Consider the following 12,730-nt stretch of genomic DNA (forward strand, 5'->3'; position numbering starts at 1 on the left):
AAAACCACACACACGTGCTGCTATCTTGATTTCCTTTCCCTCATGTTGGCCCCCTGCAACCTCCAGCCAGTCCTTGGGCGGCGGGAAGCGGCCATGGGGCACAAGTCCCCCGCCGCCCCGGGCGGGACACAAGCCCTCCTGCCCGCTCTTCCAGACTCGGTTCAGCGGTCCTGTCCCTCATTGCGGCTGTTTGTCCCTCATTGTGGCTGTCTTCCCCTCACGTTCAAAGCCCAGATCCCCGTACCCCCCAGGACACATGAGTGGGGATGGGCGCCGGCCCCGCCCCGGGCTCCTGCTGCCTCCACGGACAGCCTGAGGAGCCGGGCGCGGGTGGAGGCGGGCGAGGGGCGGGTTAAAAGCGGCGGCAGGTGAACGGGGAGGGACCTTAAAGCTCTGGGGCGGCAAGGCTGCGACCGGCCGTTCCTAAGGCGCTGGCGGACCCAGGTTGAGCCCTACAGACCGCCCGCAGTGCCTGGTCTGGGAGCTCCCGGCGGGGGCTGATCCCCTCTGCTGCCGTGGGTACGGCTGACGCAGGTGATGGGGCGCGGCGGGAGGGGGCGAAGTGGCAGCTCCACCGGTGGCGGGGGAGGCCGAGCCCGCGCGTCCTCCGTGAGGAGCGGGCCCGGTGGCGGCGGGAGAGGCGGGGGGCGCGGCGGGGCAGGCCCAGCCCGCGCTCCCTGGTGTAGCTGCTGTTGCCGCCACCGCCGCACTTGTTGCGCTTCAGTGTGGGGCCGGGGCCCACTGCAGCGGAGCCGGGAGCTCGGATGGCGGTGCCCGCCGCGGAGCGGGCTGGGCATGGGGCCGGTGGTGGGGCGCCGTGCGCGCTGCCCCTGGTGCCGGGCGGGATTCACCCCCGTTCGGCCCGGGAGGCCTCGGCTTCGCTTCCCGGGCTTAAGCACGAGGGGAAGTACTTGAATCCTGGGACCGGTTTTACTTCGGAATCCCCTTGGCTCTGTTAATTATGCATTTAACTTCTAAAAACCTCTTTTTAATCCACCTTCTCCCAGCAGCGCTTTGTAAACACGTTATGTGAAGTACCCGACCAGCTAAAGCACCCAAGCAAAATCAGGGTTTCCGCAATTACAGGTAATTTGCGACACGCCTACAGATGTTAAAGAGAACTGCATGAAGGTAAACAGCTTGCATCAGTAAAACTGACAGGTCCTGTGAGTGTCTGATCACACACTAGAAACATTCCGCAGAATTACAGGGGGAGTAGGAAATGAGAGGTGTGAGTCAGAAATAAATGTATTTCTGAGTATCAGGGCTGGAATAGATTGCATACGGAAGGAGTACTCCAGCTCTCAAAGTGTGAGGGACATCTTGCAGTAAGGACAGGAGTGCTTGCTTGGCTCAGTGGTGGTAGCTGGTAGCTGACTATTCTTGTGGCATGCTGGGCATGGCCGTTTCTCTTAGCATTGGGCTTTCCTAGTTTGGGTGTTACTTTTCCAATCTCTTGTGTTGAAGAGTCTCTCTTTTTCTCCTCCCTCCCTTTCCCCCTCCCCTCAATACAAGAATTAATTTCTTTGCTTTGTGCTTCATTCATTTTCACTATGCAGCCTGGCAATACTCAGAGAGAACACATACTGGGTTGGAAGAAGGAAGTGGCCTTTTGTCTTAAGAATGCTCTTTTAAATCTAGTTTTTGTGACTTTGATCACTAATGAGATTCTGTTAGCTGTGGCCTGCGTGAAATTATATGGGGGTTTGGACCTAGGTTCTGTTTGGGGTTGCCATGATGTGTATGTGTGCACTGAATTGAGAGCAGATAAAATAATGTTTTCATCCTTTATTTTGTTAATGAAGTTGTGTGGTTTCTTATCCTTGCACTGTTCAGACTGGAAACCCTGTTTGCCAGCTGCTTATCTTGAAGAGCCCTAGAGGAAAGGTAGCAGGTAGAAGGATGTGCATGTGATTGTGTCAGGCTTAGCTTAGAGGACAAGGCAGTGGTGGGCCACTGTGTGTTGGCTGTGTTGGCACCTCCATGTTCCAACTAGGCATTTCAATGTGATTTTCTAGGTGGAATTTCTGACACTTCTGCAGAGCTTTGAGGTTACTGTGTGTGTCAGGGTTTTCTGAGAAACTTAAATCCCCAGAACTGCCAGTCTTACAATGGGTAGAAGGATTACATATTACAGAGCTTAAAAATGGAACAATAAAAAGCCATTAATTAAAATATTTCTCTGGAGGAATTAATTCTGTTCTGACAGGGCGAGTTCTCCCACTTTCTGAGGTTTGGGCCTCTTGCTGTTTTGCATCCCTTGAAGCATAACCCAGGTAAATTGCGTGAGCAGTCTCATTTATTTTGTGTGAAGAGTAATTGTACAGTGAAAAAGGTAGAGCAGACTAGCTCAGTAGCTGGAAAAAAGAGCACTTTGAGGTATACTTATGAGTTTCTTAATAACAGTCATTGCATAAGCTTAGTTGGTACTTGTGAGTAAAGAAAATGCTTTATAAGTTAATTTTTTTTTTTTTTGGTGGTGTTCATGTGAACAGTTCCAGTGAGATCAGTGGTCCCCAAAACTGCATGAATCAAGAGCATGGGTCAAATCTTTTTCTCTTTTGACATTTTTCCTTGTTCTATTCCTCACTGCTTTTAATTGTTACTTAATGATGGCCAATGAGTTATCCGAAAGGAGAACTGTGACTCTTGCCTGGCTAAACACCAGTATGTGTAAGGAAAACCTTGAAGTGATGACATATGAAGAGAGATATAATGTGCTGTCAAAATGGAAAGAATGTGGGAAAAAGAGAAACATGTCTATGAGTTGATGATAAAAGTTGAGAACTAATTCTATTATTTATCTCATACCAGTGTCTCTTCCTGTAATAGATTTTTTTTTTTTTTAAAGGAAAAAGTTGCTTTTGTCTTTACTTTTTGGTGAAAGGAATTATAAAAAACACAAGGAAAAGCTTGTATAAATCTTAGTGTTTATAAATTTAATTAGCATTTCCAAAAGAGTGCAAGTTCTGTCTGTGTGTGAAAGAGACAGTGACTTGCCAATTCTGTAGGAGATGTTACAGTGAAGTAGGAGCGGGCAGATTTGTGGAGGGGATGTAGACATTTGCCCAGGTCTAGGGGGAGAGAAACTGATTAAGTAACAGGTTAAAAAAAATAAAAATGTCATAACTAAAAAGTTGCTATTTTCATGACTGGGAGCAGGGCATAGTGTGTATAAAACTTTCTTTAAAAATAGGACATTTGCATCAGTGAAGACAGTCCTCAGGAATTTGGCTTTCTTTCAAGGTGGGAAATTTAAAGCCCATCTTAGAGGAAAGATTTACAGTGGAAAATAGCTGAGAAGTGCCAAATTCTAATAGGACTTGTACTATCTTGTTATGCCTTCAAGTGTGACTGGCACTTCTGATTATCTCTTCTTCCACAAGTTGAGTAAATTTTGTGCAGAGATGTTTTCTGGAGGATGGTAATCTTCCATTTACAGTTGTAGGCTAGTGAAATAGCTATAGGATTTAACTACATACATGTTGGGTCCTAATCTGTTGTGTTAAAGGCTATCTCTGGGTTTCACACTGGGTTTAATTAAACCAAAGAATGCCTCCTGTTTTCGTAAACTTGAGTAGGAGAAAAGTACAATGCTTGCAGTGTTCAGACCTGCAACTGTCAGAGGTTTCCCGTTCCTGATTACTCTTTGCCTGCTCTTGTGTCAAATCAGATATACTGTAATTCCTCTGTCATGGCTCTTCTGTTCTCCAGTTTCCACTCTGCTCCGGAGATAGGTGTTCAGAACAAAGTTTAAGACCTACCGGGGGAATTGTGATTGTTAGACTGCTCTTTTGAACTTTATTCAACTTTTTAGGAAAGAAGCAGAGTTGTTATTTCAGTGTTACAGCTGCATGCTCCTTAAAATTTTTAGTGTACAGCTGTAAAATTAAAATAGCTGGAAGCTGCCTGTAATAGTGAAATCAAAGGATTTTGGTTGTCAAAGCCTGAGTTCAAAGCTGCATCTTCTTGCAGTTTGAATTCTGCATTAAAGCTGTAGCAATGTAGGGAGCTGTATTCTTTTTCAGGTAGCAGGAATATTCTGGATGATTGAATTCAAGCTCTGTACTTCCAACTTTGAACTGGTACTTGTCTGTCTTGGTCTACTGATAACAAAGTAGGAGTCTGTGAAGCCTATTATTGTAGTGGAGCATTTCAGAGCAGCACTCTGAGATGGTGAGATTTTATCTTCAGTTTAATGTCTGGGAAACTGAGGTGTAGGGCAGGCTAACAAATTAGGTGGGAAGCTTGGGAGAGTTAGCAAGTAATTGCTGCAACCTGTATGCCAGCCTTTCTTGGTGAACTAAAAGGATACTGTCTTTGGAAGATGTTAATCTGTATTTATTAGAAGCTTCCTTGGTTCAGTCATGGCAGTGCTGCTGTTTTTGTGGTACAGCACCGAAACTAATTCAGCAATAGGAATAACAACATCTACACACTAGCAATTAAGTACTTGCTATTCTGCTTAGCAATAAACTAGACCTCAGTTTGGCAGGGTGAAAGTATGTCAGTACAAAACTGTTGAAATCCAGATTTGTTCTTCAAATGTGGGTATGAAACAGCATATACAGCTCTAAGACACCATGATGCTGGTTATCAGCCTCTATATGAGCTAGTTCTCCCAGTGTAACTTTGTTATCTGAAGGGGAAGTTGTATCAGCAGTGCCTTTGTGTGCTGGACCTCAATATACAGAAATACTTCTTGTGTGAAGTTGGGTCATAAAATAATTTTGATAATGATCTTGGGTCTGATGCAGATTAGATGCTCTAAAGCTTTTTGATAGCAGACAATCTGCATTAGAACTGCTACTCTCAGGCATCTGAGTTACCTTTGTCACCAGCTTAGGGGGTGGGACACTTGGCACCAGTGCTTTTTTGCTCAAACATTATCTTGATTAATGCATTCCCACTTTGATAAAGTGACTTCTGCCTTGGCACACTGCTGATCTTGTTATCAGTATCTGGAGGCACTGCTGAAGGTGATGGAGTGTCACACCAACCTGGTAACTCTCAGTATACCCTGCACTAAAATTCTGATAGGAGTGAAGGCATTGTGAATACCCTCCACATTTCTGTGTAATTCCAATAGAATAAGTAGATTGGTATCCAGTTTGTAGCTGTGGGGAGATAGGTATAATCTTACTCTGAATTTATGCAAAAGTTAGCGTACTATGGACCTCTTCTTGAGTGGAACTCCTAGATGTTCCTATAGCACAAAAAATGTTCTAATACTTGCTAAGGACTTTTTTTTTTATTGCTTGATAATCTCCTATAGCAGCAAGCACCTTGTTGTGAATATATCTTCTGTTGGTGTTACCTTCACTGTATTGTAGTTGTGGTTTGAAGCTGTGGGTTTAACCGTTGACAGATGATTTCCCAATGTAACAGTCTTTAAGAGTGAAAAAAGTGACTAAGGAGCTGTGCTCATGAACACAGGAGCTCAATGATAATTGTCGTTAGTGTTGCGAATTGCAGGGATTTTCACTGGATGTAGGCACTGCACTGTGATTGTGGTTTAATGTAAGCTTGCAGCAGCTAGCTTTAAAGTGGAAGGCAGTCTAGCCATGGCAGCACAGAGCTCAAAACACTGCCCAGAAGTGGGAGAGCTACAGAAATAGTTAAGCTGTTCTCTTGCTGCTGTCTAGCCTGCTAGTGCAAAAAAACCCAAACAACAGGGACAAAAAAAAAAAACCCAAACCCAGAAAACAAACCCAAAACAAAACACCTGCTTATGTGCCTCTGTGTTGTGTGATCATATAGAACCATTTCCCTCACAACTAACTTTTCAGTGGCGGTGATTGTTTATGATTGTTTTTAACTCCTACTGTGACAGCCAGGGTCACTATTGTGATCCTCTGATTGTTGAAATGGAGCAGAAGGTTCAGCAGATAGCAGAAACAAAGATCTATGCTGAGACTTGGAAAGTCTTTTTGTCATGCCAGTTGCATTTTCCTTTTTTAAAGGAAAATTTAACACTTAATACACTCCCATGGTAGACTGGGTTTCTAAATGCTGTTGTTCAACCTCACTGACCAGCTGTCTTCTGTTCTTCTCTGCTTATTCCTTTATAACCAGTCCTTGCCCTCACTCCTACTTTGCTTTTTTTTTTTTCTCCCAAATTCCCCTAATCTTTCATGTCTTTAATTTTTTCTTGTTCTTTGTTGTACTTCTGAGACCAGCAAAGCAGGCAAGTTGACTGTCTACATACTATTGTTTCTATAGGCATTTAGCTGGATTTGCTTATGTAAAAATAGTATCTGGGCTGGCTCTATGAACCTAAGAGTTGCCACGGGAAGTAGCTTTCCTGCTTTCTTCTTTGGTCAGCAAAACAGTTAATCTTTTACTTGCTGGTAAAAAGGTCCTAAAAGCAAGTGTCTGGAAGACGGGTAACCTACAATCAGGAGTCAACATCCTAGCTTTTGAGCAAGTTAGGAGTAAATGAGCTATCACATCAGTACAGATAGCCCGACCTTGATGTTTAGCTGGAGCGATCTGCACTGAGAGCTTAATAGTGTGATGGGCCATACTGGGTTAACTTAAATTCTGCTTGGGTCACTGTGTCTGTTTGTGGGAGAGAAGTGGGCACTTCAGGAGACTCGGAATCATCTTCCTTAAATGCTCTAAATTGCATTGACGAGTGCTGTTTAAACCCAGCTAGTAGGAAACATCGGGAACAAAGTATTTGGATGGAATTCAGGCTGCCTGAATATGGCCCTACAATCTTAGCTGTGCCACTCTTCAGGGAGAAGATAGTGAGACTTTACTGGTATTTGATCAGCTCCTGTATCTCTGTGGAGTATCCCAGAAGTCATATGACCTTTCACCAGCATAAAAACAAGCCTGAGAGGCCATGAGGGTACAGCAGGAAAGGGCAAAGGTACTGGTGAGCTTGGCAAGCAGCAGGAAGAATAGGTATGGTGGCAGAAGGAGCTGAAGAGATAGCTGGAGGATTTGGAAAGGTAGGTGGGAATGGTGACGGTGGGAGGGGTTGGGCAGATACAGAAGACAAAGGCTTTTTGGGAAGGAGAGGAAATCTCAGTAGGGGACTCTGGGCAAAAATCTGCCTCTCTAAAGTGTGGTGGCTTTTTCTGCATTGATCCAGGTACAAGCCTGCTTTTGCTAGAATTGAAGCACCGTGTTTTGTCAACTCCTCTTCCCCACTGACTGGTCATTCTTACTCATGCTTTGCAATTTGCAGTCTGTTTTTTAAAGGAAATTGTACTTTTTTGGATTGGTTTAAAAAAAACCAACCAAACCAAACAAAAAACCAAAAACAAACCCAAACATACTAACACCAGGAATAACTTTTAAACAGGCCACCTGGTTAATAATGCACCCCCCAAAAGTTGCAGGAGATGGAGAACTGCAGTGTGACCTCAGGAGCAAATGGGGATGGGGAGGCATCTTGAGTTAATTTTTCCGCTGAAGACAAGGTAGCCTTGAACTACACCCTGAGGCGTCCATATTTTGAATCCCTTTCTGCATGGGTAGACAGGAAGGAGTGATTGCATGTGGTAACAAATCCTTGTGAAGCTGTTGTAGCAGAAAGGCAGCAGTATCAGTGTACAGTAAGAGGTGAAGCTAAGAAATGGAGCTTATGAGGAGGGGGTACACAGGTTCCACTTCTCAGCCTTTCACACTGTGAGGAGATGTAGGGACAAGAAGGAACAATGACTGAAAGAAGAAATTCAAGGAGTCTGTGGAATTAAAAGATTGGTGAATGGTGTGTATGTAGTATCACAGTTTATATGGTGCCAATCTTCTACAGGTTTTATTTTCAGGTGTGCAGGAGTATTTCTACTCATAATACTTGTAGTGTCATTTTGCAAGTACTATAATTGCAATGTGTGTGTAATAGTAACACAGATGACTAGTAAAAACTAATAAAGTTGTAACTGTTCCTTGGTTTAATATGCAAAGATCTTCAAAGCAGATCTTGAAAGCAAGACTGATCTAATGGATGGAAAATCAAATCAGCAAAAAAAAGGGGTGCAAACAAATACTGGAAAATCTGGCTAGTATGTTTTGTAAGTAACTCTGGTATTAAGGGATTTTTCCTGTGCCCTCATAGGGTTCTTAACCTACAAAGACTGTATACTAATGAAAAATAAACTTTCTTCTTAGAAAAATAACCTAGCAGGATAGGAAGGTAACTGCTTCGAGGACTGTTTTGAGGTAATAGTCCACATAGATTCTGCATCCTGAAGGAGGCTCAGGAAAGATTTCTCCAATCTGAAGAAAATCCTGGGTCCGTCCTTGTTGGTATTCATCTCCTGAAGTATATCCCTGTATACTTTGTGTATAGTGAACAAGCATGACCTGAAGGAAGTGTAGCTTATGGAACCAGTGAAGGGAGATCACACATTTCAGTAGCTAAATAAAAAAAAAAAAAAACAAAAAAACAAAAAAAAAACAAAAAAAAACCACCACACCACACCACCCTTTGCATTCATATAATAATTAAATGTCCTCATTTTCCCTGCACTGTTGTGTACTTTGACTGACGCTCTGTATTATTGTATGTGACTTATTGATTACATGTAACTGCTGTAAACCAGAAAAGATTTTGACGTTATTCAGAATGAGTGATGATGTGGAAGACAGCTGCAAAAAAAGTCTTCATTCCTCATGCAATGTCGCCCAGCTCAGAGTTAGGGAAATCTTGAACATTCTCTCACGTGATAGATATGGCCTTTGCCAGTGGCTACTTTTCTCTGGAAACCTTGAAAATGTGATTTTGCTTATTGACGCTCTGTGCTGTAAATGCCAAAGAAAGATGGTCTGGGGTAATAGTTGGACTTGGATCATCTTAAAAGTCTTTTCCAGCCTAGTTGATTCTGTGATTCTCAGATGCAAACAAATTAACAAAGTTGAAAAATAAAAACTTTCATGAGGAATTTTGGAGTAAAGAGATCTGCAAGCACTGGCTGATAGGCATGACAAATGCTGGTTTCCTGAATCTGCAGTAGCTTGCATACTTTCTGTAAACCCAGCTGAAGTGGGGAAGTGGGCTGAAATGCCTCTGACTGCTCTCTCTGAGAGGCTGCTGTTTGTGGAAGCTGGGCAAACCCAGACAGTTGTGGTGTTCCTGGGGGAGAGGTATGTGGGAGACAGGTGAAATCCTTTAGTTGATTTAATTGATAATGGTCATAGTACTTTGAAACTTGCCTACCGGAAACCATATTCTTACATTGGAAAAGTCTCTGAGCTACTGCTGGCCTGTCCAAACTCTTTGAATGTCGACTTTAGCACTCTCCCAGCCTCTGAAATGTCTCCCCTGTTCTAGGAGTAATGCAATCTTGTTACAAGGAGGGGAGAGAGAGGTGGGGGAAGTCGCCTGACAGGCAGTGGCAATGAAGGAGCCTTTGTCTAGTTACCCTAGACTCTTGTTATAGTTAGAGACATGCAATTTTGGGATGAGTCTTTAAGCACTGATTTTAAACATCCAACTCGAGAGAGATAATGACCAAGACTTCACCTTCACTGCTTCAAGCTATTGTGGAATGTGCCTCAACTAACAATAGAGAGCCCTACAGTCATGTTTTTGAAATTTGTTAATGAGGTTATCCACACCTGCTCATGGAGGATGCAGAGCATCAGCAGCAGTTCCTGAAGGTCTGTCTTTATTGCTGGAATGTACCCATGAAAATGTTGTTTACACTTCAAAGCTAAGGATGGGTCAGCTTGGCTTAATTCATATGGGAATTCTAGCTGTCTAACACCTTTAATTTTTTTAACATAACACCTACATTACTTCTGGCTGATGTCATCTATTCTTTTGTTACTATTCTCAAACTACTAGAAGTTATATCTTTTAATTTATGGCTGTTATCATCAATTTCCCCTGTCTGCTTTTTCTACTTCATGTGGCTAATAGCTGTTTTCAGTTGGCAAATACACCTAGAAGTCAAATAAATGTGATACCATGTGTGTAATCAAGTAATGAAATATTGCCTGCTATGTGATTAGATTATTTATGACTATTTATAGGTAAGCCCACTGTGTCAACAAAATGCTACCACAGCCAATGGATATGCTGCAGTTGTATGATACTGCCTTTATTTTGTGTGTCATTCTTGATGGTATTTGTTTCCTGTCCTGTTTCGTTAATCAGGACAGGATTTGTTTATTTGTTTGTTTTGTTTATTTGTCTTAAGAGCTTAACAGTTTTTTATTTATTAAACAGTTTTGTTTATTTGTCTTAGGTCAGACGATTAAAACAAAACAATGGATTGGGGAGCTCTGCATACCATTTTAGGAGGTGTAAATAAACACTCCACCAGCATTGGGAAGATCTGGCTCACAGTCCTGTTCATCTTCCGTATCATGATCCTGGTTGTGGCTGCAGAGAGAGTCTGGGGAGATGAACAAGATGACTTTGTCTGCAACACTCTGCAACCTGGTTGCAAGAATGTTTGCTATGATCACTTTTTCCCCATCTCTCACATCAGACTCTGGGCCCTGCAGCTGATCTTTGTTTCCACACCTGCACTGCTGGTAGCCATGCACGTTGCTTACAGGAGACACGAGAAGAAGAGGCAGTTCAGAAAGGGAGACCAGAAATGTGAATACAAGGACATTGAAGAGATCAGAAAACAGAGGTTTCGTATTGAGGGCTCCTTGTGGTGGACATACACCAGCAGCATCTTCTTCAGGCTGGTCTTTGAAGCAGTCTTCATGTATGCGTTTTATTTCATGTACGATGGGTTCCGCATGCCTCGCTTAATGAAGTGTAATGCATGGCCCTGCCCCAACACAGTGGACTGCTTTGTTTCTCGACCTACTGAAAAGACGGTGTTTACTATTTTCATGATTGCTGTGTCCAGTATTTGCATTCTTTTAAATGTGGCTGAATTATGTTACTTACTGACAAAATTTTTCCTCAGAAAATCTAAAAAAGCTGGAAATAACAAGCATCACTCCAACCATGAGAATAAGGAAGAAACCAAACAAAATGAAATGAATGAGTTAATATCTGATAGCTGTCAGAACACAGTTATAGGATTTACAAGTAGCTAAGGTGGTGTCAGTGCTGGTGTTCACTCTTTTTGGAGTGAATCTTTAAAGGCTGCAAATGAAATTTATTATATTAAACAATTCAAGTTGGTGGAAACAAGTGATACATAGTGTCAGGTGCCAAGTATGTGCATCTGAAAAGAGTCAGTGCAGCCTACACATGTGAAAATTGCATGAAGATTAAATAGGAAAGTATCTTCCTATGAGTACCCTTACAAGCTGACTATGACAAGTGGGAAACTCACTAATACCTTCATGCTGACACAGCTCCTAAAACTAAATGCAACAGCAATAAAAACAAAAATCTTTCCAAGCTAGGTATCCTAGTATTACAAGTTGTTTTGTAATAGTGATAGTTTTTACTTGTGAACTGATAATTAAAATATTTTTCTAAAATCTAAGATTCCATGTTGCTTAAGGTGTTATAGTACACAACTGAGTGTTTTGTTTCTTAACCAGGCATATGCAGATGAATCCTCTGATACCATATTTGTAGGGAGGAGACAGCAGTAGGCTACATCTTTACAGCTTTGCAAGCGCTGCTTTGCCTGGAGGTTTAGATGCTTGCGTACACTCTGCTTGCTGGCTGTAGGGGAAGCTGTGTGAAAGCCCACCACGTGTAGTGTGGATAACTGAGGTAGCTAGGTCCTGGGTACAAAGTCATGCTTAAAGCCAGCATGACAATGTAGATACAGCCTAAGTATACTTGCTTTAAACATCTAGCACACCTGGTAATCTTACTGATCTTTTAATTGCATACTACTGGTTTTATAGCAACATTCATAATTTTATGTAAATGTTTATTTCTCTAATGTATCAGCTGTATTTGTTTCTTTATGCTATATCACATCATGGAACTTTTTTGGCTTTGTTTTTTTTTGTGATAGGCTGATGGTGCTGTTAAGAAACTAGGGGCTTTTTGGTTTGAAGGACATGGAAAAGTATCACTGGAAATGGAACGAGTCTTCTGAATAAAAGGCAAACACTTTAATCTTTTTAATGAAGTGAGAGTCCGTATGTGAATGCTAGTGAGATCATAGGCAGGACAAGTGCTTATGAAAAACTGTTTTCAAGCAGGCACTCTACATCCAAAGTGCATGTACCCCAGACACATCCCTCATTCCCAGCCAGAGCACCAATGCCCTGATTCTGTTGTCCATACTCTAGTGGAGGTACATGTAACTCTTGAGTGCACGGGACAAGGTGCGTGTGCTGCTGGTCTTCAGGAGCCCCTGCTTTCAAAGAGGTGGGTGTAGTACAATACCCTACCTCTACCATCTTGTGTGTGTTTGCTGGTTTTGGGTCACTTCTCACCAGGATAAAAATCTCATGGATATGCTGACCTCAGCAGAGTTGATTTTAATTTTTTTTCTTTACACCAGGTCAGTGGATTAGCCTCATTGGTTTTGTATTGTGGAGCTATTCTTTTAGGAGCAGGATTTGCACTCTGTGGTTTTCCCTCTCCTGTTGCATTGCATTTCATCTTACAGGAGCCAGCACAGCTTTGTGTGTGTGCATGCTGTAAGTGAGTTTGAGTTGGCTGGCAGATTCATGTGAGACTAGTAGAACCCTTACAGGGTGCACAAGCAACAGGAGAGAGAAGATACCTAGAGTCAGCTCTGCCCCTGCCTGAGCTGAGCCCTGCCATTTTTCTGTTCTGCTGGCAAGCTCCTGATCTTTCCTGCCTTTGCAGCACATTTTCTTTTTCAATTGC

At 42.7% G+C, this 12,730-nt stretch overlaps 1 protein-coding gene across 5 annotated transcripts; it reads left to right on the plus strand.

Moving 5' to 3' along the window:
- Positions 1 to 286: 286 nt before the first annotated feature.
- LOC115604346 (gap junction beta-6 protein) lies at positions 287 to 12,012 on the plus strand. Of its 5 annotated transcripts, none has more exons than XM_030477367.1 (3): positions 287 to 519; positions 1,011 to 1,086; positions 10,206 to 12,012. In XM_030477367.1, the coding sequence occupies exon 3, from the start codon at positions 10,228 to 10,230 to the stop codon at positions 11,017 to 11,019; it is 792 nt and encodes a 263-aa protein (XP_030333227.1). In that variant the 5' UTR covers positions 287 to 519; positions 1,011 to 1,086; positions 10,206 to 10,227; the 3' UTR covers positions 11,020 to 12,012. The 5 variants fall into 5 exon arrangements, with proteins under 5 accessions (XP_030333227.1, XP_030333224.1, XP_030333225.1 ...); XM_030477364.1 differs by having other exon boundaries at positions 383 to 534; positions 1,008 to 1,086; XM_030477365.1 differs by having other exon boundaries at positions 383 to 534.
- Positions 12,013 to 12,730: the final 718 nt, after the last annotated feature.

This window comes from Strigops habroptila, chromosome 2 (genome assembly GCF_004027225.2).
Source record: "Strigops habroptila isolate Jane chromosome 2, bStrHab1.2.pri, whole genome shotgun sequence".
Classification (NCBI taxonomy): Eukaryota; Metazoa; Chordata; class Aves; order Psittaciformes; family Psittacidae; genus Strigops; species Strigops habroptila.

Excerpts from the sequence above, each read along its gene's own strand:
- LOC115604346 (XM_030477367.1), top strand. The coding sequence starts at position 10,228 with ATGGATTGGGGAGCTCTGCATACCATTTTAGGAGGTGTAAATAAACAC.